The sequence below is a fragment of the Bos taurus genome, chromosome 29 (assembly GCF_002263795.3).
Source record: "Bos taurus isolate L1 Dominette 01449 registration number 42190680 breed Hereford chromosome 29, ARS-UCD2.0, whole genome shotgun sequence".
Taxonomy (NCBI): domain Eukaryota; kingdom Metazoa; phylum Chordata; class Mammalia; order Artiodactyla; family Bovidae; genus Bos; species Bos taurus.
The window spans coordinates 46,268,450-46,293,222 of record NC_037356.1 but is presented as its reverse complement, the minus strand read 5'-3'; the positions used below and the strand labels follow the sequence as shown (position 1 = coordinate 46,293,222).

At 57.2% G+C, this 24,773-nt stretch overlaps 1 protein-coding gene and 1 long non-coding RNA gene across 3 annotated transcripts in view; one reads left to right on the top strand and one right to left on the bottom strand.

Annotated features, from left to right (window-relative positions):
- LOC112444924 (uncharacterized) overlaps nt 1-14,027 on the top strand; it is a 17,346-nt gene extending 3,319 nt beyond the window's left edge. The window contains exons 2-3 of the long non-coding RNA XR_009493377.1: nt 8,767-11,616; nt 12,802-14,027. This is a non-coding gene — a long non-coding RNA (uncharacterized lncRNA). The remainder of the gene's footprint in view (nt 1-8,766; nt 11,617-12,801) is intronic.
- IGHMBP2 (immunoglobulin mu DNA binding protein 2) lies at nt 179-24,773 on the bottom strand. 2 transcript variants are annotated; one of them, XM_003588070.6, is made up of 15 exons: nt 24,660-24,773; nt 22,532-22,701; nt 19,542-19,725; nt 18,858-18,955; nt 15,231-15,394; nt 14,027-14,227; nt 11,960-12,107; nt 8,249-8,423; nt 6,534-6,716; nt 6,154-6,272; nt 5,650-5,744; nt 4,615-4,738; nt 3,185-4,012; nt 1,691-1,863; nt 179-1,240 (listed from the first exon to the last, which is right to left on the bottom strand). In XM_003588070.6, the coding sequence occupies exons 1-15, from the start codon at nt 24,743-24,745 to the stop codon at nt 1,043-1,045; spliced, it is 2,946 nt and encodes a 981-aa protein (XP_003588118.1). In that variant the 5' UTR covers nt 24,746-24,773; the 3' UTR covers nt 179-1,042. The 2 variants fall into 2 exon arrangements, 1 of the variants encoding a protein (XP_003588118.1); XR_001495477.3 differs by lacking the exon at nt 179-1,240 and having other exon boundaries at nt 1,773-1,863; nt 2,040-4,012.

The following is a 24,773-nucleotide window of genomic DNA, read 5'->3' as shown; positions in this document are numbered from 1 at the left end:
ATAGAAACGTCCAGCAGAGCAGGAATGCTTTCTCCTGCGTCAGCTGTGCCCGGGGCAAGTGTCCCCCCTCCTCCCGAGGCCCTGTGTGCTCAGCGGGCTCTCAGCCACCCTGGGAAAGGGGGTGCAAACCCCTCTAAACCAGGCCAGAGTGAAAACAGAAGAACCGCATCACGAAACGCACTGTGGCTGTGTGCATGTTTTCACTTAATGTTTAAATAATTTATATTCCTTTGAAACAAATAAAGCTCTGAGAATAAAATAAAACATCCATCAGAGGTTCTCTTCCAGAAGGGACCCTGGAGCATCCCTCCGGGGGCTTCGGGTCTGCAGGCTTGGCTAGGCCGGGGCTCTAGGGGGCTCTTCCCTGAGACCACCACTGCAGACAGTGACACGGATGGGTGGCATGGCAGGGAGCCTCCCCAAACCACACCCAGACATGACCTCCGACCTCCAGGGCACCAGAACGGCCAGAGTCGCGTTGGTTGGGGTCAGGGTGGGGTCACTGCGGCCCCCAGGGAAGAGAGACAGGAACCGGCCCCAGTGAGGTCACAGACCAGCTGCGGGCCAAGCCGCGAGTGGGGACATCCGGGAGAAGCGCTGGCTCTGAGACGTCCTCCGTCCTGTCTGACCTGAAGGGCGGGGAGCTGCCACCCTGGGCCGTGAGGCCGTCTGTCACCTTCACAGGGTCGCAGGCCCAGGCCCCAGTCCAGGGGAGAGCACGACCCGGCAGCAGCAGCCCACAGCGCTCCCTGGAGGGCGGGCTTGCAGGAGGCCCTCGGGGTGGGGGTGGGGAGCGCACGAGGGCTCCCACCCCCAACAGCAGCCCTGAAAAGCGGCCTGGGCTGGGATCCCCCAGCCTCTCCGCCTTGTCCCGAGTCGTCAGAGAAGCTCATCGCTGGGTCCTTGGCAGGCACTTCACCCCGCGGCCGGGGGCCGATGTGGGTCTGGCTGCCACGCGACCGCGTAGAGCCGCCACCAGGAAGGGAAAGGCACTGCAGGTCCCGCTGGTCCCAGAGGCCACGGGGGCGGCAGGGCGCCCGCCTCACTTGCCCTTCTCCTTCCTCTTGCTCCGCCTCTGGCCGGTCAGTTCGTCCAGCTTCTTGTCCAGCCTCCTCTGCAGCTGGGCCCGCTTGGCGGGGTCCAGGGACCTGTCCTTGGTCCCACTGCCGGGGTAGAGGACCCCTTCCCGGCTGATCCTCTGCCGAGCGTGGGCGCGAGCCCTCTCCCCACAACCATGGACCTGGGGGGACACAACAGGCAGTGCTGGGCCAGGAGTGGGGACAGACGAGGCCCCAGTTCCACCCACACAGCACTCGGGGGCCACGAAGCCCCAGCATCGCCCTCGGAGGGGCTCCCTGCTCTTTCCACATGCTGACTCTCACCCACGGGCTCCCAGTGTGGGGTCGGGGGGCAGGAAGGGTCCATGCCCTGGCAGGGCTGGTGGCTAGAGCCCCAAATGCTTCCTGCCCCCTGCCTTGGGCTCAGCACAGACCCTCCACCAAGCAGACGGCAGTGCGGGGCGGGGTACCGTGCCTCCCCGGCAGGGCAGGGTCCACTTAGGGGTCACTCACACCCGCACAGGCCCAGTCTGTATGCGCACGACACACACACACAGGCCCATGGTTTGCCCGGAGCCCACCAGCCCAGGATCTGGAGACGAAGCCCGCCACTCTCCCCCAGGGCCGCGGACCTCGGGCAGGTGGTGGCTGAGGCAGTAGCGGCGGCCGCAGTGCAAGCAGAGCTGGCCCAGGGTCACGACGCTGGCCGTGCACTTGGCGAAGCCGCAGGTGTTGTCCGCCTTGATGGCAGCCAAGACCAGGGCATCAAAGTCCTCCTCAGCGGGCAGTTCTATGGCCGCGGGTCCTGTGGGGAGACAGGCGTCAGTCACCCCAGCAGGCGAGGACAAGGAAGTAGGATGCCAACTCCCCGCAGGGCCCACGTCTGCCCGTCGAGCAGCCTGGCCCGACCCCTGCCCTCAGGGCTGCCGCGCGTGAGCAGACGCTGACGGAGCGGGTCCCTCACGAGCCCATGGCCCTCACCGGACAGCGCAGCGGATGGTGCAGCTGGGAGCGTCCGGAAGGGGCCGGCAGACAGGGCGCGCGCGCCTCAAAGCTCACCCGCACAAATCCAGAGAGCATTTAAATATGAGCATATCCTCTACGTTGCTGACTGTAATTTCAAATCCCCAGACTAACCCTGCCATCCAGGGAAACACAGCATATTCATTCACGGCCCAGTGTAAGGAAACATAACACCTATAACCAGACAGTTGTGTGGGAATCCTTTAAAGTTGTAAGGAAACGCTCAGAAGGGGGAAGGAGTCTATAATCCCTAAGCGGCGTTTTTAATTCTGGCGGCTTGAAGAAGCACCCGGCGGCTCCAGCTCCCCTGGTGTGGGCGACGACTCCGCAGGGCACCATTCTCACGTGGTCGCCACCCACACCCCACCCCCAAAGGAGGACCATCCTGCGGCCACGCCCGTGCAGTCACGTGTTCTGAGCGTGGTGGAGGCAGGAGTCGGGTGTCCGCTCCCGTGGGGGGCGGGGGACGGCGTCTCCTGTCCCCCAGCACAGAGACCGCACACAGGGGCCGCTCACGACAGGAGCCAGCGCAGACAGGCCCGAGGCGGGGTCTGGGCGGTGCTTCCCAGGGCTCGGGGGCCCAGGGAAGAGGACCAACCCCACGGCCTTGCCTGGAGGGACGTGGCTGTGACAAGGCTCATGCAGAAAAGCCAGGCTGTGCCCTGGACTCTCAGCTTCAGCGTGACACTGCGTCGGGGTGGGTGGCGGGCGGAGCAAACTGACCCCGGGTGCCCGGCGGAGGCCAGCGTGGCACAGAGCGTGACGCAGGGGCACACGGCCCTGCCGGGGACCCCAGAGCCCGTGGAAGGAATGTCGCGGCCGTGCAGGTCGCCGTGACCCTCTGTGCGCCCGGGCCCTGCCAGCCGCGGCTGCTCCTCCGGCCCTCTCCCTGCAGGAGGAGCTCCGGTGGCCCGACCGGACCCTATACTAGGCCCTGAGGACAGAGACCGCTGAGGCCAGTGTGGTCCCCGGGGGCTTAGGGTTCAAGATCCAGGACCCAGGCAGGGGCCCGCGGGAGGCGCCTTGCTTCTTCATGGTGGCAGGTGGGCCTCACCCTCCCAGTGGAGGGGACGCCACGCCTGCGCTCCCACGAGCCAACTTACCTCTCGCATCTTTCTTCTTCTTCTTTTCCGGTAACTTGCGGGGCGCGGGGCCCAGGGCGCGGGGCCCCTCCCTGGCCCGCTGCTCCTGCTGGGCCCCCGCCCTCTGCAGTCCCTCCAGGTGCAGCGCCTTCAGGTCCGGCTGGTCCCGGCCGCTCGAGTCCCTGACGGGGGGCTCCGGCTGCTTGCAGCTGGGGGTCTCTGGACGCAGAGGGGCTCTGCCATCGGGCCCCGCGGGGGTGGGCGGCGCCTCGGGGGTGGGCGGGGGCCTCTTGCTCACCGTGATGAAGCGTTCCCTCCCCTTCCCGGTGCTGTCGTGCCTCAGCCCGAACTCCTCCGCGATCTGGTGGACCCGCAGCCTGTCGCGCGGGTTCAGGGAGGCAGGGAACTCCAGCTGCGTCTTCTCACTCTCCACGAACTCCACAATCGCGGCCCTGAAGCTGTCTGCGCCGTCTCTGCTCCCGGCACCCTCCCAGCCGCCGCCTCCATTGAGGCTGGGCTGAGGCTGCGGCTCAGAGGAGCCCAAGGGCGCCCCGCTCGGCTTCTTCCGGCCCGGCCTGGTCCCCCCGGGGGCCCTCCTGGCTGTCGCGGCAGAGCCCCGGGGCTTTCCGCCTGCCTGGGCACCCTCGTGGGAGTAGTTCTCGGGGACAATGTCGTCAAGATACTCAAAGGCCGTGCGCACCTCGCCATGCTCCGTGAGGTAGTCCACCAGGGTCTTCAGGAAGGCGTGGTTGCTGACGGTGCGGGAGTCACAGACCACGGCCACGTGCCGCCGCGCGCGGGTGACCGCCACGTTGATGCGCCGGTCCTCGGCGAGGAAGCCCACTTCACCTGAACACCAGCCCGGGGGCACGGACAGCAGAGACTAAGGGACAGGAAGGCAGGCTCCCCCGTCCGCTGCCCTCCCCCAGAGGACCGCCCGCGCTCCGTCCGCCCCACAGCCGTGGGTCCCGTCCACAGGCTCCCCCGGCTGCTGTCTAGGACAGTTCTCTAGTCCTGCCTGGGGCTCTGGCAGTGACGCCTGCTGCTCGTCCCCAAGTCAGTACAGAGTCCTCTGCTGGAGCCCAGACCCAGGACACAGCCTGGGGCCCCAGCCAACATGCGAGGGACCTTGCGGTGCGCTCCTCCTGGCTTCACTTTACCCCTCCTTGTCTGTTTTCGACCTGACAGAGCCCATTCACTAACAACTGTTTCTGGGAAAAAGCTTCTTACCCGATGGAACATCCATCAGCCCTGGCTGCAGAAACCAGGCCCTGAGGCTATACTGGCCGTGGGGCCAGGAGGTGAGCTCTGGGCTCTCGGGGGCCACCTCCACAACCACTTCGAGAGGCTCGTGAGATCCTAGTTCCCCGACCAGGGATCAAACCCAGACCCTGGACAGCAGAAACGCCGGGTCCTAACCACTGGACTACGTGGAAGCCCCAGCCCCGCACCTTTCCTGTTGGATCTGACGAAGGACAGGATCACAGCCTCCTTCTCCCGGCCCTGGAAGCCATCGACGGACCTTATCTCAAGCTCCGGGAGCCTGTGTGCGAGGCTCTGTCTGAGCAGGTCCACCTGCAACACCGAGCAAGGCTTCGCACCACAGCTCACGTCGGGGCGGCCCCACACGCTGCCCTTTAACCCAGCGGAGGCCTGACCCCGCACAGCCGCTCGGCCCAGGAGGCCCGCAGCAGCCTCGGGGTGACGGCTTCTGAGCACCTCGCTTCCCACGGGTGTGTTCATGAACGACAAAGCAGCACACAAACGTGGCAGGGGTGACCCACACCCCAGCACGGACGCTCACGCCACCACGGCTTGGGCTCAAACACCCCCAGGCGTGCACCTCTGAACCGGGACGGCATCTCATGCACAGACCTCACGATCTGGGAAGCATAGTTCTTCCTACCAAATGAGACAGGCTTTGCCTTATGAGCACACAGGCCCTGAGAGGGGAGATGGGAAAAAAGCCCAAGAGAAGGGAGGCGATGTCTAGGGCGTCTGCTGCCCACCGCACCCTTCACCAGGCGGCGCCCCCGACCTTCCCCAGGAAGCCTCCGGAGACACCCAGCCCTGCGGTGTTCCACGAGCCAGAGAGCTGACTCGGGAGGGGCAAGAACCTGGCAACTGGCCACAGCCACCAGCTCAGGTGTGGGCCAACCTGAGCCGGACTGGAGACTCCAAGCCAAGGCTCCCGTGGGGACACCGTGAGACAGGCCACCCCAGGAGCGCGTGGACGGAGGCCAGCCTGAGGCTGCCTGGCCCCGCGAGCAGGCCCGGCAGTTAGCTGACACAGGGAGCCAGTGAGAGCCCGGGACGGGGTGGGGAAGGCACCGCCAGGGGCAGACAGACGGAGCTCCTGCTGAGGCCATCTGAGCCCTGGATGCAGTCGTGACGAGGTCAGTTGCACCCTGCAGCTCTCGGCCACCAGAGCCCGTCAACCACCCTCTCCGCCGGCCCCTCCGGTGGGGAGTCACCCTGACACACACCTGCAGGTTGTACGGCGTGATGACGGCGATGTCGGCGGCCCGGACGCCCGCGTCCACCAGCGCCTGGACGTGCAGGCCGACGAGGCGCACTTCACCTGGGGGGAGACAGGCGGCCCTTCAGCACAAGGGGCGCTCCACGGACGCCCGTCACCGGCCCTGGTTTCCTAAGCGCTTTTCCAGCTGTGACGACAGGCGGCCCTCACGCTCGGCCTCCAGTGGCCTCCTGGGAGGGGACGCCGGACCCCACACACAAGGCCCAGGGCCCCCGCGGACGGGCCTCCTTTCTCAGTGAGGAGCAGGTGTGCGCCCCATCCAGCTGGCTGCCCCGAGGGGGGCCCCTCGCTGCCTGGGCCCCCTCTGCCTTGACCTGGGGCTGCCCGCCTGTCAAGCACACCCACAGTGCCCCACCGCCCAGGGCGCCTGGCTCAGGACCCCCCAGCCCTGCCCTCACGCGGCTCCTCTCTGATGCAGACCGCTGAGAGGGGCCCGGGCCAGCCTGCTCACCGGGGTTTCCTTTGGACTGCTCGTCGTCCTCCTCCAGCTCCAGCAGCCCACAGCCAGCCGTGTCCACCAGCAGCAGGGGCACGCCCGTCTCCTCGGTGGCCGCCACGCCCGGGAGGTCCCTGCACACAGGCCGACACTGAACATGGGAGGCCCCAGCGACAGGCAGGGACCTGCTGCCCTTCCCGCCCCTCCCCAGCCCTGACCCCACAGCAGACAGCAGGGGGAGGGGAGCACAGTCATTGTGATTGGAGGACCTCATCCTGGAGGAGCCTGACCCAGTGCTCTGGCCAGAAATCCAGTCTCAGAGGCGACCTCCATACCCACATCTTTACAGAATGCGGTTCAGGGGACAGAGGGCGGGGTACAGCAGAGTCACTCACCTCAGGAGGTGCCCGGCCACAGAAGGGTGGGCGGTGAGCTGCCCGTGGTACAGGGCCTCCGAGGCCCAGCGTGCGATGGCCTGGTGCATGCGGTACTGCACCGTCAGCATCCGCAGCGCCCCGGCTCCGTGCCGCTCCGCCAGGCGCTCCATCAGGCTGAGCGACAGCCCCGCCAGCGCGGCCCTGCCCGGGGACAGCAGCGAGGGGGCCCGAGTCCCGAGGCAGCCTGAACCAGGGGCCAGGCGGGAGGCAGCCCTCAAAGGGGCCCGAGTCCCGAGGGCAGCCTGAACCAGGGGCCGGGCGGGAGGCAGCCCTCAAACCTCAGCCCACTTCCCTCCCAGAACTAAGGGAACGGCCCCCCGGAAGTGCCCACGTCCACCAGCGAGCCACGGAGCTGGGACCCAGCCAGGCCGCCCGGCACAGAGCCGCCCTCGGCCCACCGAGGGATGGTGCCCGGCCCTACTTCAGCCCCGCACTCCCTCCTAACCTCCCTGGGTTACCACTGTTCAGTACAGGCGTCTACCAACAGCAGAGCCGTGGGCGTGAAGGGTGAAGGGACCCCAGTCCCAACCGCAAACCCAGAAACACACAGCACGACCCAGCCCACACGTCCCCCAAATCACCCGACTTCCCCCCAGACACAGTTCCGTGCGCCTCCCCAAGGGCACATGGTCCACACAGAGGGCTGCTCCGCAGGCCCCTCAGGCCTCCTCAGGAACCAGCCGCTGAGCCCAGGCCCCCGAGCCCTCCTCCTGGACAGCATCCATGCCCACCCCTACCCGGACATCTGGCTCCCACAGGACAGTCCTCCAAAGCACACTCCCGTCCCCGCTTTATCCAGCCCGAAGTCCCCTCTAGATCCTCACTCTGAAGCCCCTGGCGGCTGGACGCCCTTTCCCTGTGGGACCCTGACCTGCACACCTCTCAGCGTTGGGGTCCCCGTTCCCCTCTTGCCGGCTCCACCGACAGCCTTGCTCGCACACCCAAGTCTCACACCTCCACCTGCCGCATTAGGGGACATCCACTCAACAGGCGGGGCCTGAGCACACTGCAGGTGGCCCACCCTCACGGGGCTCAGGTCTGACCAAGCTGTGGTCTGAAGGAGCAGCATGGGCACGCGCGGTGGACGGCACACCTGGCGGTGAGCAACAGCTGTGTTCTTGGAGCCGCAGCCCCGGGGGTGTCACAGCGTGACCGCCAGCTCACACCAGCGTCCGCGCGTCCAGAGAAGGCCCTGAGCTCAGAGTTCCCACCATCAGCTCCTGCTCTGCTTCACCCGGGGCCCCTTCCACGATCCCCATAGAGACCAAAGCCGGGGAAAGGCTAGTGACTTCCGCCCGACTACCTTATACCTTGTAGGTGACAGGTCTGCCACCTGCCCTCCAGCCCTGCCCGCTGCTGACCCGGGCCAGCCAGCCGCCCACCCCTGCTCACCACCCCCGCCACCTCTGGGGTCTGTGAGTCACACATCGTGAGAGCCTACTTCCTCTGTGTGGGGGTAACTGAAACTACACCTTCAATCAAAATGACCCCGGGGTTTCCCTCCCCTAAGTGGGGCTCAGATGCTGAGGGAGCCACCTGCCCCCCACAATCTTAACTCAGTCCATGGGCCGGGCTTCCCCACTGGTCCAGGGCCTCTGGGTGAGCCTGGGCTTCTGAGCTGGACTTGGAGGGACACACAAGGGGGTGGCGGGAGAGGGGCGGAGGGGTCTCACTTGTGGGAGACGATGGTGGGAGGCAGCTGCTTGTGGTCTCCGGCCAGGATGCACTTCCGGGCCTTCAGCAAGGGGATCCAGCAGCTGGCTTCCAGGGCCTGGGCACACTCGTCGATGACCACCATGTCAAAGTGGCTGTCAGGCAGCAGCTTTAGCGGGCCATCCGCAGAGGCGCCTGGTGGAAACCGGAGCCGTGAGCCTTCACAGAGGCGCTGACAGCGGCGGTCACCCCGGAAGAGACCCAACAAGCCACCGGCTCACAGTCTGGCTGCGCGTTAAGGCTTGCACGGTGCGTTTGCCTCTTGGGATGAGGGGCAGCAGGGTGTTCCAGGGCTTGGGGCTCCAGCCCCTGTGTCTAGGTGTGAAGTGGTGAGCCCCAGCCATGGGCCACCCCAACACTTCGCTCACCAAAGTCAATCTCCCTTCTGGGGCTGGGACCCCAAAGAAGGCTGCCTTGATTGTAAATACTACTTCTGTGTCATTTTCTGAATTTGGAACTTAGTTAATTCTCTTTTTAGGTACTTTCCTGGACACACGGAACAATTAACTGCTGGGCGAAAATCACCATGTGCCCAAGGACACAAAACCATCACACCCAGTTCCTTCTTCCTGGACACAGAGCGGTTCAGCGGTCCCAGGACTTGGAGGGCCTCCGTCCAACCATCACCTGCCCATGAGCTAAGGGAGCAGGGCTGCAGGGGCGCCCAGGACAGGAGCCGCTCAGGAAAATCACTGGACAGACAATGACCACAAGGAGAAGAAACAAACCGGGGAAGGGAAGATGACCTGACCTCCAGCATCCCACACAGTACCATTTACAACGGTCAGTCTCCAACAAAAAGTTACAAGACAGACAAGAAAACGAAGTACGGCCACTCACGGGTGAAAAGCGATCAACAGAACCATTCGTGAGGAGGCCCAGATGGCGGACTTGCCAAACACACACTTTAACATCAGCTACTTTAAATGTGTACAAAGAGAAGAAGGAAGCCTCGTCTAAGGAGATAAAGGGCTGTCTGAGAATGATGTCCCACCAAGACTATCAATAAAGGGACAGAAATTACCTTTAAAATCAAGCCCCAAACTCATAACATTATAAATCAGTTATACTCTGGTATAAAATAAAAAGAAAAAAATAAATGATTTAAACCATTAAAAAAAACCACACTCTGCAGTTGAAAACTATGATAACTGAAATTCACCGGAAGAACTAAACAGCAGATTTGAACAGGCAGAGCAACCAACAAACTTGAACTCAAGCCAGTGGAATTATTCAGTCAGAGAAACAGAACAAAAAAATAACGAAGGGCAATGCCCAGCACCTCGGAGACCCACAGGACACCATCAAGGGCACCAGCGAGCACATCCCAGGAGCCCGAGAAGGAAAGGAGAGAGAAAGGGGCCAAAAGAGTACTGGAAAAATAATGGAATTTGGAAGCTTCGCGAATCTGATGAAAAAACAGCACACAGACCTAGAGGACTCAACAAACTCCGAGTGGTTACCCAGAGGGAGCCACGGGCAGACTCGTCAGTCAAGCTGCCGGAAGACAGAGAAAGCGGGGCTCCATCACGTACAGCGGATCCTCAGAGACTGACGCCGCCGCCGTCTCATGAGAAACCGTGGAGGCAGAGCGTAGGGGCGGCACGTTTGTACACCTCGGTCAGCCGAGAACTCTGTCTCCAACAGGACGGTCCCTCGAAAACAGAGGAGAGAAAAGGTACGCCCAGGTGAAGAAAGCTGAGACCTGTCCTTCGAGAAACACTAAAGAGAGTCCTTCAGGGTGACATGAAGGATGCTAGAGAGGAACGCAAATTTACAGAAGAAGCAAAAGGCAGCAGTAAAGGCAACGACGCGGGGAAGTATAATAGACAGCGTGACGGTGTTAGTGCAATGCTGTCTTCGTCCTGTCTGATCTGAAAGACAACCGGACAAAGCAAGGATTACAGAGTAAATCAGAAGCTGGGCTCTGCTCCTGAGAGGCTGCAGCAGACAGACCCTCAGGGCCGCCCACCCAATCCCAATCCTGGCCTCCTAGCAGTCACACCCCGCGTAGCCCCTTCCCAGAAGTGTGGGTCAGACCCGGGCTTTGCTTCCAGCCAACAGAATACGGCCAAGGTGATGGGGGGTTCATGTCATGGTGATGTTACCAAAGACTGTAACCCAGCTTGCCAGAACACTCTCTTACTCACTGGCTTTTAAGAATCAAGTGGCCACGTCAGAAAGGCCTAAAGCCGCTGAACGTGGTCTCCAGCTGGACTGGCTGTTTTTATACCAAAGCAGACGTCAGAAGGCTTCCCAGGGGGCTCAGGGGTAAAGGATCCACTGCAGCGCAGAAGAGACAAGAGACAAGAGTTCAATCCCTAGGTTGGGAAGATCCCCTGGAGGAGGGCATGGCAACCCGCTCCAGTATACTTGCCTGGAGAATCCCATGGACAGAGAAGCCTGGCGGGCTACAGTCCATGGGGTCGCAAAGAGTCGGACACAACTGAACGACTAAATAATAATGTTTCAAAAAAGAGAACATACTAGGGATAACGAAGGTCGTTTCAGAATGATAAATTGGTTAATTAATAAAGAGAACATAACATTCAAACCCCTAATAAGAGAGCTACGGAGGACACGGGGTGAACACTGACAGAACTCCAAGAGGAAACAGACGTACGATTACAGCTGATTTCAACACCCCTCTCTCGGCAAGTGACAGGATGAGAAGACAGGAAGTCAGTAAGGATGCTGACAGGAAACTTCAACAAAACCAGGGAACGCTTTCCTTTCAAATGTGTACTGAACACTCACAAAGACCATGTTCTGGACCATGAAACAAATCTCGATGAAATGATCCAAGTTGTACACAGTATATCGTCTGCCCACATGGAATTAAACGAGAAATCAACCACAGGAAGACATCTGGAAAATCCCCAAATATATGGAAAGAGAATGACACAATTCTAAATAACCGTGGGTCAAAAAAGAAAAGGGAAATGAGACGGTATTTCACAATGAATGAAAATGCAAACACGCACGTTAGAAGTTACGGGATGCCATGGAAATAGTGCACGGGGAAACACTCATAACACTAAATGCCTACAGCACAGAGATGACGGTCTCAAATCAATACAAACCAAAGCCCTCCCCTTCCACGTGAAGAAAAGAGAGACTGAAGAGCAAATTAAACCCAGGCGAGCAGACAGAGAGAAATCACATGAACCAGTACGGAGATCAGTGCAACAGAAAACAGGAAAACAACAGAGAGAGCTGCCGACACCAAAAGCTGGCGCTGTGAGATCGCTAAAATTAATATCCCTCTTGCCAGAAGATCAGAGGAAAAAAAATAGGATGCAAGTTACCAATCTCAGAAGTGAAAGAGGTAACATTGTCACAAATGCTACAGATATTTTTTTAAATGATAAGGGGTTATTATGAACAATTTTATGCCTGGGAATTGAAAGACTTAAACACACAAACTCCTTGAAAGACACAAGCTCTTTTGAGAAGAGACACCCTGAATATTCTACGACAATTAAGGAAACTGAATTTGCAATTAAAAACCTCCTGAGAAAAAAACTCCAGACCCAGGGGGCTCCACTGGTGCATTCTACCAGATTTCAGACACCTCTATGAAACGCTCTCAGAAAGCAGAGGAAGCGGGCACACTCCCCACCTCCGTGGGGCGCCGAGGCGGGCGGGGCAGTGGACGCAGGGCCCCTCACCCGTGTTTGTGGCGAGGACCACACTGGCCGCCGCCAGGCTCTCCAGCATGGCTGCCTCCTCCCTGTCCTTCAGCTCCTTCCTCAGCAGCTTGATTTCATCTCGAAAATTACTCTTCTCTCTCTTATCCTGGGTCTTTCTGTTTTTCGCCTACAAAGAAAAGGAAAGATAGTAATTCTGACTCAACTTTGCTTTTTTTAGCTCCTTTTAATTCACAAAGCACTTTTATTTATCATCAATTGGTGCACTTCCCTAAGGTCCTTCAAAGGTGATAAAAAGTCCAAAGTCTCGGGCCTTGCCTAGTGCTCCAGGGGCTAGGGCTCTGTGTGCCCAGCACAGCAGGCCTGGGCTCAACCCCTGGTGAGGGAGCTAGGGTCCACGCGCCACAACTAAAGATCCTGTGCCTCAACGAAGACCCAGCACAGCCAAAGAAATACATTATATGTTTTTTTAAAGTCTTTCTTCAAAGAGCAACAGATCCACGTAGGTGACGTCCTGACTGGCCTCAGGGCCCTCAAAGCCACTGTCAGCTGTACAGGGAGAGGCCGGGGGGAGAGGCCGGGGGGAGAGCGTGGGGCCCCAGAGAACAGTAAACTCAGCCCAGGGGAGCCGGCCCCGCCCCGCAGACATCAGCAGTGCTCCCGGGGAAGAAACGGCGCCCGCTGCTGCAGGACTGGGTTTCGGTGGTCTACACAGAGGGAGGCGGAGCTCCTCTCAGTTTTCCACACTCGTCAGGAGAGGAAAATATTTGCTTCAGCCCCTAAATGTTCACCTAGACCTTGACTTACTTCCACACTCAAAAGACACATAACCCCTTCCTTATTTGTGGTTTCTACTTGGAAAGGATTTCGGGAGGAGTGACAAGAGGGACGCCTACCTTACAGAGAAGAGAACCTAAAAGCACAGATTTAAAAAGGACCGAGAGGGCCTTCCGCGGCTGTCCAGTGGGTAAGACTGTGCTCGCTCCCAGTGCAGGGGGCACGGGTTTGATCCCTGGTTGGGGAACTAAGATCCCACATGACCTGCAGCTCAGGCCAAAAAATTAAAAAATAATCAGGAACAAGAAAATGAAGCCATCCACATGTGTGGTGGCATGGATCACATCAGTGCAGTCCTCCAGCGTCTTTAACCCTGAGTGACCCTGCGAGTGCCCTGTCTGCCCCCGGAGTCCCCACTACCCTGTGGGCCTCGGAGAAGGCCGAGTCTCCACGCCAGCCCTGTGAGGCCTGGACACAAGGAGGTGGGCTGGCGGTGAGCAAACACAGGGCGGACGTGCGACCCACTGATCTATCAGCTACCAAGTTCTTTCTCACAAGGATTACATTCCACTTTTTTGCTTTTTCTTTCTGGCTAAGCTGGGTCTTCGTTGCTGTGCGTGGGCTTTTCATCGTGGTGGCTTCTCCTGCTGGGGAGCTCAAGAGCTCAGCTCCGGGCTCGAGCACACAGGGTCAACAGCTGCGGTGCACACGGGCTTGTCGCTCCGCAGCACGTGGGGTCTTCCCGGATCCCTGCTCTGGCAGGTGAGTTCCTAACCATTGCACCAGCGGGGATGGGGAGCTCAAGAGCTCAGCTCTGGGCTCAAGCGCACAGGGCCAACAGCTGCGGTGCACACGGGCTTGTCGCTCCGCAGCACATGGGGCCTTCCCGGACCCCTGCTCTGGCAGGTGGGTTCCTAACCACCACACCAGCCGGGAAGCCCCTACAGTGTGTTTTATATTAATGGACTGAAAAATTAGGGAGGATGCATATTTTCTGAGTTTTACTTTGGGCTTGCTTTTTTTTTTTTCCTTGCCATTATTATCCAGCCAACATGCCAGACACAAGGAGCCCTTAAGAGCAATGTTTCCTGCACAACAACTGCTCGCCTCTTCATGAAACCACCCTGAAGACAGTGAGTCCCCATTTGGTGCTGAGCACAGGCCTGCAGCAGATACGGGCAGGCCCAATGTTTCAGGCTGGTCTGTGACTCAGCAAAGGCCAGAGAAACCCAGGAGGATGCCACTCACTCCTGGCAAAGACCGCAGATCAGAGAGCCACACGAGGAGCAGACACAGCCGAGAGCTACTCACCCAGGCCTGGTCGATGTCCCTCCTGATGTCGGCCACTATCCGGGCGCTGTCGCTGCGCGCTAAGACCGCGTCCAGCGAGTGCTGCTGGATGGAGTCCAGGAGGCGGGCTGGGTGGCCGAGGCGGAGAATCCTCTGCTTCCACTGGGCCAGCCGCTCCACCAAGTTGTCCACAGCGACGTTAGAGGGTGCACAGCACAGAACCTGGGGGGCACAGCTCGAGCTCGGCTTGGGGGTTTCTTTCTAAATGAAATCACCTAAGTTTACATTACAACAAGTGGGAAGTCCTAAGGTTAAAGAGAGAAGGGTGGAGCGTGTACAGCTGGTGACGTTACGGGGCAAACATCCGGCTGTGAGGACTGGTGCAGATGACCTGACGGACACGCCACCACACACGGACACGACATCTGGGTTCTAGACCTGAGGTCGAAAGAACCTACGGGGCTACCGAAGACCAGAGAAGCTGACCGGCAACCAGAAGGAAAGGCCTCAAAGTGTCCTGGGATGGTCAGTCAGGGCTAGGACACCCGTCTCTCTGAGGACTGAAGGAGCAAACGCTGCAAAGGCTTAGACGGGTGCCTGGTTCATAAGAAGGACCCAGGGAACATCGACCTACAGATCTTGACTGTTACTGCTCCAGTTCTTATCCTTATCCAATATTTATGACCCAGCAAGGTAGCAAGCGCTTCACGTGCTCAGAATCCATGATAACTCGTGTTGAGGGTAAAAGAGCCTCTCTCAACCGTTAACAACCTAAGTGCATGGTAACACACACCATCGCATCCCACATCTCAGGAACCGGGAACCGGCCATCTGCACAACTAACGGGACTCTTGAATTAACCAAAAAAGGTCTGTCTCCCATGACTGGCCGCAGGGCCTTCTCCTGAAGGGCACAGACGGGCCGGGTCACCTGCATGCCCAGCAGGGGCCTGAGCACACAGCACGGGTGCTGAGCGGGTGGCTCCTGGACTGTGGCCCAGCGGACAGTGCCCCAGGCCTCCCCAGTCCAGACCCACAGCCCCGAGGACAAGCCCACACCCCCAGCGCTGTCAGACACCAACAGGGGCGCAGCCTAGCGGTCAGTCAGTAAACGCCTGGGAACGTTCCTACCCGAGTCCTGGAACCTGGCTGGGGCCCTTCAGGGGCCTGCGAGCGCAGCAGACCCGAGTGACAGGTGTCTGTGGGGACGCGGTGCCCACACCCACCTTTGAGCCCCGTTTCACAGCTTGAAGGATGATCTCCACCACGGTGGTGGTCTTCCCAGTGCCCGGGGGCCCGTGGATAATGGCGAGTTCCTTCTGGGACAGCGCAAACAGGACCGCTTCCTGCTGGGAGGCGTCCAGGGCGGGGTTGCAGAAGGTCAGCGGGGCTGCGGGACAAGCGACAGTGAGGCTCCGGCCCCCCGTGACCCAGTGCCGTTCCCTCAACCCCACCCTGATGGAAATACAGGATGTCGTGTGACAGGGAGAGAGCTGGCCCTCCCCTGGGTCAGCAGGCAACACAAAGTCAACCTGCGTGGTTTTCAGAAGTCTTCCCCTGGACAGGAATCCACAGGCCTGTGTGCAGGCTCCTGGGGGACCGTCCCCGGCCGCCCGCCGCTGCTCCGGCGCGCACAGCCTGCAGTGTTCACCACCTGTCCCTTTACTGACAAAGGCGGCCAACTCACGCTCCAGAAAAACAGATTCCTGGGAAGTAAATGTCTCTTAGAACATATCTGTTCCCACCCTAGTGCTCCTTTTTACGCGCCCATAAAACAAAAGCAAACAATGAAAAAGAATCACTAGCAGATCCAGGATGGTATTTCTAATCTGAATCTTCCATAAGCGAGACCGACAATCTGCTTCGTAAGCTCTGTGCTCAGAGCCAGTGCCGCTGTGTCCAGCCCCGAGTCCACAGCCTCCAGCCCACACTGCCCACTGCGGAGATGACGGTGCTGGCTGACGGCGCGGGCACAGGGGGCCGATGGGCAAGCCTGAAACACTTGCAGGCAGCATGGGAACCTGGCAGCCAGAGCTCCTGCGTGCGTCCTGGCCCGCCACACCGCGCCCCTGCTCCCCTGGACGCCGGGTACAACCAGGGCAGGCGTGCAGCTGTAAACATAGCAAGGACAGTGCTCACTTCCTTCCCAGCTCAGAGCAGCCTCTCACTACCTGGCCGGCAGAAATAAAATCTTCTTTGAGAAAACTGACAGGCTCTAATTGTGTATGTATGGCTCTTGTTGTTTGCTTGCTAAGTCGTGTCCCACTCTTTTACAACCCCATGGACTGTAGCCCTCCATGCTCTTCTGTCCATGGAATTCTCCAGGCAACAATACTGGAGTGGGTTGCCATTCCCTTCTCCAGGGGACCTTCCCAACCCAGGGATCGAACCCAGATCTCCTGCACTGGCAGGCAGATTCTTCACCACTGAGCCACCAGGGAAGCCCAGAAACAAAATCTCATTTAAATGTGCTTTCAGAATTTGAGAAAGTATTGGGCTGGCCAAAAAGTTCATAAGATGTTACAGAAAAACCTGAACAACTTTTTTGGCCAACCTCATAGGAAGCAGCCCTGAGCTTACAGACAACACTGCCAGGGTATCAGCCCAAGTGTGACAGGAGGAGGGCGTGGGGTGGCCCTTGCATTAGAACCCCTGAAGAGATGTTGCATAAACCGTAAGTCCAACATCTGGAGAACTGTTCAGTGAAGGGCAGCTGCTTGACGAGGTAACAAACCCCTCTCAAAATGAGGTTTTCCCAGACACTGAAGGGGATGAGAGAGTGCACAGACCAGCGTGAGAACAGTGGGTGTGTGTGGGGGGTGTGTGTGTGTGTGTGTCTAAGTGAAAGAAACACCCTATCTACATGGATGTGGAAAAACAGCTATCTGAATACACACGCCCGTCAGTGAGGCTACTCTACGTGACACGTGTTTTGGTGATTCCCCCCTCTTGTTTATACGCTACTTTATTTCCAAATGTTCTGTGACTAACACCTGTCACACTTACAATCAGATATAAGCTGTCCTCAATTTGAAAGACACAGAAAAAATAATCAGATGTATTGAGGACTGAGATTCTTCAAACCATAAAAAACTGCTATCAGGCATAAAGCACTGGGTTGGCCAAAAGGTTCGTTCACACCCTACAGGTGTGGTGGGAACCAGCGCCGTCGCTGCCGTCTCAGGGAGCAGAGGTGCCCGGGTCGCAGCCGGCATCCAGGGGAGCAGGCACATGCAGGCGCTCTGGCTCAGAGGCTCCGATGCAAGCGTGTTTCAGTCCAGTCTGTCGGGGTAGCACCCTGCGCCCATGGCGTCAGCGTGGCATCTCTGTAGTGGACGCCTCGGTAGAGACTGTGGATGTTACGTTTTCCATAACACTGTATGTTGCTGTCGCTGTTGTTCGCTTGCTAAGTTGTGTCCGACTCCTTACAACACCATGGACTGCAGCACACCAGGCCCCTCTGTGCTCCACGATCTCCTGAGTTTCCTCAAACTCACGTCCATTGAGTCGATGATGCCATCCAACCATCCTATCCTCTGTTGCCCCATTCTCATTTTGCCCTCAATTTTTCCAAGCATCACGGTCTTTTCCAATGAGTCGGGCCTTTGCATCAGGTGGCCAAAGTACTGGAGCTTCAGCCTCAGCATCAGCGCTTCCAGTGAATATTCACGGCTGACTTCCTTTAGGACTGACTGGTTGACCTCCTTGCAGTCCAGGGGCTCTCAGGGGTCTCCTCCACACCACAGCTTGAAAGCATCAGCTCTTTGACACTCAGTCTTCTTTGTGGTCCAGCTCTCACATCCACATGTGACTACTGGAAAACCACAGGTTTGACTAGATGGACCCTTGTTGGCAGCGTGATGTCTCTGCTTTATAAAACACTGTCTAGGTGTGACATAGCTTTTCGTCCAAGGAGCAAGAGTCTTTTAAAATTTTGTGGCTGCAGTCACCATCTGCAGTGATTTTGGAGCCCCCGCCAAAAAAAGTCTGTCACTGTTTCCATTGTTTCCCCATCTATTTGCCATGAAGTGATGGGACTGGATGACATGATCTTCATTTTTTGAATGCTCAATTTTAAACCAGCTTTTTCACTCTCCTCTTTCACCTTCATCAAGAAGTACTATAGTTCCTCTTTACTTTTTTGCCGTTAAAGTGGTATCATCTGCATATCTGAGGTTCTTGATATTTCTCCCAGCAGTCTTGATTTTAGCTTGTGATTCACCTAGTCCAGCATTTCGCATGATGTACTGTGCATAAGTCAAATAAGCAAGGTGACAATATACAGCCTTGATGTACTCCTTTTCCAAATTTGAACCAGTCCATTGCTCTATGTCCAGTTCTAACTATGGCTTCTTGTCCTGCATACAGGTTTCTCAGGGGGCAGGTAAGGTAGTCTGGTATTCCCATCTCTTTAAGAGTGGGAATTTTTATTACACAGCTTGTTGTGATCCACATAGCCAAAGGCTTTAGCATAGTCAATGAGTAACACCTTATGGAAAAACCCAAACGAATCTTTGGGCCAACCCAATATGATCAGCCATCCTCTGTTCTCTCAGGTCGCTGACACAGAAGAAATATCCTCCCCCTTCAAAATGAAATACTCAGATACATTAGAAACAGCATTATTTAAAAAAACAACAGAATGAGCCACTTCTTTGACACTGTGTGCAGGCAACTGACTTGTTCAAGAAAGTGACACAAAGAAATTTATAAAAAGACACTAAATTAGACTTCTCCCCAAGCGTTTGCAAACTCTTGTTAAAATCGCCCAAGATCGCACTGGTCACGGTCACACCGGTCACGACAGTACCCATAGTGACTTCAATCAGGAAAGGAAAATCAAGAGCTCTTACGCATCTCGCTGGGAGGACTGGGGTCCGATGCGCCGAAGAGGACCTCTATGAGTGAGGACGCAGGGCCAGCGTGATGCTTCTTTAGGGAAATCAGAGCTCTGCCAAGGGATGGGGAAAATGAGGAGCTTAGAGACAAACAGGACTAACACGGCGCCTGGGGCCCCCGCAACACCGCCGCCACTGCCCACCATCTCCCGCAGTGCTGTATGCTCAGCTGCTCAGTCATGTCCAGCTCATTATGATCACATGGACTGGAGCCCACCAGGCTCCTCTGTCCATGGAGATTCATTCTCCAGGCAAAAATACTGGAGTGAGTTGCCATTTCCTCCTCCAGGGGATCTTCCCAACTCAGGGATCGAACCCAGGCCTCCTACACTGCAGGCAGATTCTTTACCGTCTGAGCCACCAGGGAAGCCCGCCATCTCCCTCAAGGGGCATGCAACCAACCCCCAGACCCCAGGTGCTTGCCGTCTTCTCCAGCAGGAATGAGATATGTTTAGGGAAAATGTTACGTGTGATTTCCGGAGAAGGCAATGGCAACCCACTCCAGTATTCCTGCCTGGAGAATCCCAGGGGCGGGGGAGCCTGGTGTGCTGCCGTCTATGGGGTCGCACAGAGTCAGACACGACTGAAGCGACTTAGCAGCAGCAGCAGTACGTGTGATTTCCAGTTACGTATGCTTACTTTTTCAGTCGCTTGTAAGTCACGTCGTTGGCAAGCTTCAACAATCTGTAGGAATGCTCTTGGTCCAAACTCAGCTGGGAATCGTGGGACTCATCAAAGGCCACGGTGACCGCTTTCTGGGTGATGCGGGTCAGGATCCCAGTGGCCAGCTGACCGCTTTCGTCATACAGACCCACGATGTCACCTGCAGGAGCAAAGACCGGTTACGTAAACGCTGAACAAAGTTAAACAAGAATTACTTCATTCAACAAACGCCAGCACATTTCAACTACTGTAACTGTTACTTTCATTAGAAATGAAGTTGGTAGCAGCAAAAAAAAAAATACTTCTAACTCACATAATTAAATTCACTTGCACGAAATGAACTGTTTAACACAAACATGAGAGTCAGTAAGATATTTAAAGTCTTCCTTTGCACCTGGCACTGTTCTGGGCGCTGGTCTGTATCAGGAATAAATCACAGTCCCTGCCCTCACTTTGGGAGGAGGGAAGCAAACAGAACCACCTGGCGGGGTCGGCGCCAAGGGCTTCAGTGAGAAGACGGGCAGAGTGAGCACGGGGTCACTGCAGGGCATGTGGGACGGGCCGCTCTGCGGGGAGACAGGTAAGCAGGGCAGGCCCTGAGCAGAGTGGCCACAGGAGCTCACCTGGGGGACAGCACTCGAGGTGGAAAGGGAACACTGCTGAAGGAGGGAAGGGGGTGCTGTCCACTCAGCTGGGCCTCCCACCCCTATGACAGCTCTGGTGACTCAGCCTCCACCAGGCGAGTCTGAGGGGCACGGGGCACTCGACCCATACTCAAGCGAATCAGGGCTTCACATGCCCCTCGGGGATAAGCCTGGGGCCAATCGGAGCCTGAGACTTTTGCCCGGGCAAGCTGGAAGGAGGCCCTCACCCTTCCCCGCTAGACCAGGAACCAGAGAAGACGGACAGGCTGCAGATGCCACCCCATGGGGCCTGAGAAGGAGCCAACCCAGAAGAGGGCGAAGCCAAGACACAGAGAGGAGCTGGGCCCAGGCGACCCCTCTGAGCCCAGGGCCACCTTCCAGTGACCGCAGCCCACACGCCCCTTCCTGCCCAAGCCCGCCAGGCTCAGCACTCTGTCCCGTGAACACCAACAGTTCTGCCCAAACCAGAGTCCATGTGGAGATTCAGCCAGAGCCCCCACGTACTCACACCCCCTTTATCCTGAGTCAGAGTCCACACCACACATCAACCAGGCACCAGGCGTGATTTCAGTCCAGACCTATTTTCCTTCTAGGAAACGGGTTTCATCTGTACCTTGAATCTGTCCTGTCTCCCTCCCCACTTCTAAAGACAGAGGAGGTGGCAGCAGTCCCCTGCCTGGGCGCAAGGTCTGGTTCTGTGCATGGGGTGGGGGAGTCTCCGTGGGCTGAGTGCTGGGGCTCCAACCCCACTGCGCCTTCCCCACCAGCCGCCCTGATGGGCCCCACATTGCAGAGTTCACATCTCTAAGTTACAGAGCCTTAAAACTGCTCCGCAGAAGATGGAAACCTAACATCCAACCTGACCTATGTCTGATCGGGAGCTGTAGCAACACATCAGATTTCAGACCTGTGCTTTTCCACCTAAAGGACCACCCTCCTCCAACTTTCTGTGTATCAGTTACTCATCAACCTCGAAGGTCCTGCCCTCCACAGCACTTCTTAACTGAACATAATACATTTTCCCTTTGGTTTGCAGAGTTTACAAACGCCCAGCAGGGACATTCGGTCCTGCCCACTTAATCCTGATGGTAAGGCCGAAAGCTCAACTGTCTTTAGAGGACAGATGACTTGACTCCTGGCCCCTCAGCAACACACTGTGTAAGATCTGACTCCGACCATCAGCTTCCCCTCCTCCCATCTGTCTCCAAATGCAGCCAGGATTCCAACAAGCGGGGGGCAAGAGGCCAGAAAGTCAAAATATGAAACCAACAAACCCTGTCATCACCAAATCAGGGCTGAGAGACTTTTCCAGAAAAGTGCAGTGCTTGGCAGTGCTGCCGTCTCCGTTTCCAGGTCTGATTGAAAACGAGAGTCCCAGGTGTGAGGTTAAGAAGCTTCTTCAAACTGCCCCTTCTTTCCAACACAGCTGCCACAAGTTTAGCCAAAGTATCCTTAGTACAAGGAAGGTCTGGGACTACACAGCTATGGACAACGAGCCGTCTGGTCCGGGGCTACGGGGAGGGGAGGCGGCGGGAGGTTCAGGAGGGAGGGGACGTACGTCTACCTACGGCTGATCCATGCTGATGCATGGCAGAAGCAACACAACATTAGAAAGTGATTACCCTCCAATTAAAAATAAAATTTAAACAAAGAAATACATATACTGTGATATTATGGGAAAAAAAAAAAACAAGAAGCGAGAGTCACAGGTAACCTTACATCTTCTCACGGCTACGTTTGTGTGTTGTTGTGTGTGTGTACTCAGTCATGTCCGACTATTTGTGACACCATGGACTGTAGCCTGCCAGGCTCCTCTGTTCATGGGATTTCTCAGAAAAGAATACTAGAGTGGGCTGCCATTTTCTTCTCCAGGGAATCTTCCCAACCTAGGGATCGAACCCATGCCTCCTGCATTGGCAGGCTGGTTCTTTACCACGGAGTCACCTGGGAAGCCACATTAACAACCAAAAAGAAACAGGCAATTTTAACAGTAGCTTACTTAATCCGATATGTGAAAAATATTTTCATTTCCAAACACGATTGGTAGTCATAGAAATCACTCTCTTTTTTTTACAGCACTAAATCTTCAAAATCTCTTGTGCATTTTACATGGGCAGGAATCACCAGCCATATTTCAGCTGTTCAGCTGGTGTCTGCTGGTCTGGACAGTGCCGATCTAAACCACCAGAAAGCCTCATAACTGCTGGAGAGTTCTCCACTGCAATGCTTTATTCCCTAGCTGGTCCTATGTGACTAGATCTTTACAACCCACATCTGAAGACTGCAATATTCAACACACACCCTTGTCAACAAGGTACACACCGGAAGTAAAGCTGTTACTAGGAAGCACAGCTGCAGATACGCATCTCCTGGGCTCGAGGGTAATGAGCAGCCGTCCGTACAGCCCGGTCCGCTGGCTGGATACCTGCAGCTTCAGCAAACAGACGCCTCGGCTCTGGAGTTCCTTCAGAGAGACATTTTCCTGCCAGGATCTGGGAAACACCCAATGTTGAGACTTCAGTATTTGTATTTTACCAGTTTTTACTTCCAAACGTGCAGGAGGAACAGAGGAAGTCTATGCACTGCTGCTGCTGCTGCTGCTGTGTCACTTCAGTCGTGTCCGACTCTGTGCGACCCCACAGACGGCAGCCCACCAGGCTCCCCCATCCATGGGATTCTCCAGGCAAGAACACTGGAGTGGGTTGCCATTTCCTTCTCCAATGCAGGAAAGCGAAAAGTGAAAGTGAAGTCGTTCAGTCGTGTCTGACTCTTAGCGACCCCATGGACTGCAGCCCACCAGGCTCCTCCATCCATGGGATTTTCCAGGCAAGAGTACTGGAGTGGGATGCCATTGCCTTCTCCCAAGTCTATGCACAGGAAACTCCAAACCTGCCTCCTCTCAAACCTGTTCCTCCTACAGCCGCCCATGCCCTCCTCGCGGTGCCCCCACTCACCTTTGCCTTCTCTCCTGGGCCCTGTGAGTCACTGTCCCACCAGGCACCCCCATTTGTACCCAGAATCCACTCCTGCACCCTCACTGCCGAGGGCCATCCTCTGCCCAAGAATATAAAATAAGAGGGACTCCTCTGGCCATTCAGCAGTGAAGACTGTGCTTCCAATTCAGGAGGCAGAGGTTCAACCCCCAGTTGGGGAATTAAGATCCCACGTGCAGCTTGTCACACTCACTCTCTCACACACACACACACACACACACACACACACACACACACACACAAAACTATAATACAAGCTTCTTCCCCAGGTCCTTTTCAATCGGACCCCTGTGCATCTTTCCACGGGTGCTTACTCTGTACTCCGGTCAGTGCTGAGCCCTTGACTTTTAGATCACTGCATCCCCACCTCACTGGTTTGCTGTAAGGATGATCTCATTTTACAGACAAGATGACTAAGGCTGCAAAGTCACCCAGCCATAAATGATGGAGCCCGGATTCCACTGAGGACAACAGGAGTCCCCACTCTCAATCATCATAATCAAAAACTTCTAAATCAAATCCTCTCCACTTAGGCAGCACAGTAGTTGAGTACAAACATCAGCCCGCGTGACCTCAAATCCTGGCTCACCCTGTGTTACCTGGGGCAAGCAACTTAACTTCTCCATTCCAGCCTCCTTAGACCCAAGATGAGAATCGGTTACCGTAGTAACCAATTTCCCAGAGTTGATGCGGGGTTTACAGCGACTGATGCCTGTGGAGTGCTTTTACACGCCTCAATAAATGTCAGCTCTCAGTTTCAGCCTTAGGGGTAAAAGCCCGACGTTTTCAGGGCTCCAGTCCTGGCTGCAGGGGTGCGCTGCTTTCCCACATCTCCTCCAGGAAACTCCTCCCCACAAACTCTTTAACCCCTATTCTTCTGTAAGCTGTGCTCAGGCACCACCGCCTCCAGGAAGCCATCCGCCGCTAAGGCTTCGCAGAGTCGGCGGTCCTTCCCTCACCCCCTCCACTGCATTCGGCCTGCACACACAGCTCAGCACCTGTCAGGCTGGAAGCGGGCCGTTCGCGCCCCCGCCGGCCCCTTCTGCTCACACCGGTCGCCCGGGGCCCATTACCAACCACTCCGTCCCATTCGAGGCCCGGCACGGAACAGGCGCAAGCACTGACGGGGGGAAGAGGAGGGAAGAGGGCGGAGAACACGATGGGGATGGAAGTGGGGAGACAGGCTGGGCCCCCGCGGCAAAGTTCAGAGGGGCACTTCAGGGGGAGAAGACCCTTCCAAGGGGGTCCCCAAAACGGAACGGGCGCCCCGGAGAGTGAAGAGGCTTCCATCCCTGGAGGCGGCCAAGCCCCCTTCACAGTCAGGAGGGCAAATCCCGGCCCTAAGCTTGTCAGGCCGAGCCCCCGGAGGCTTCATCTGTGGGGTCTCAGCTGGGAGAGGAGGGGGCCCTGGGGGAGACGCCGGGCCGACCCCGAGAGGCCCGGGCCGGCGGCCGTACCTGCGCTCCTCGACCTCCGCGTCTCTCTCGAGCTCCAGCAGTTCCAACTGCTTGGTCACGAAGCTCTCCACAGGTGTCGAGGCCATGGCCGCAGTCCGGCCCGGGCCCAGAGCC

Excerpts from the sequence above, each read along its gene's own strand:
- IGHMBP2 (XM_003588070.6), bottom strand. The coding sequence starts at position 24,745 with ATGGCCTCGACACCTGTGGAGAGCTTCGTGACCAAGCAGTTGGAACTG. Across the intron at positions 15,395-18,857 it reads CAGTCCTCCCAGCGAGATGC|CCCCGCTGACCTTCTGCAAC; the intron begins GTAAGAGCTCTT and ends CTTGTCCCGCAG. Across the intron at positions 6,717-8,248 it reads CCCACCATCGTCTCCCACAA|GGCCGCGCTGGCGGGGCTGT; the intron begins GTGAGACCCCTC and ends GTCCCCGGGCAG.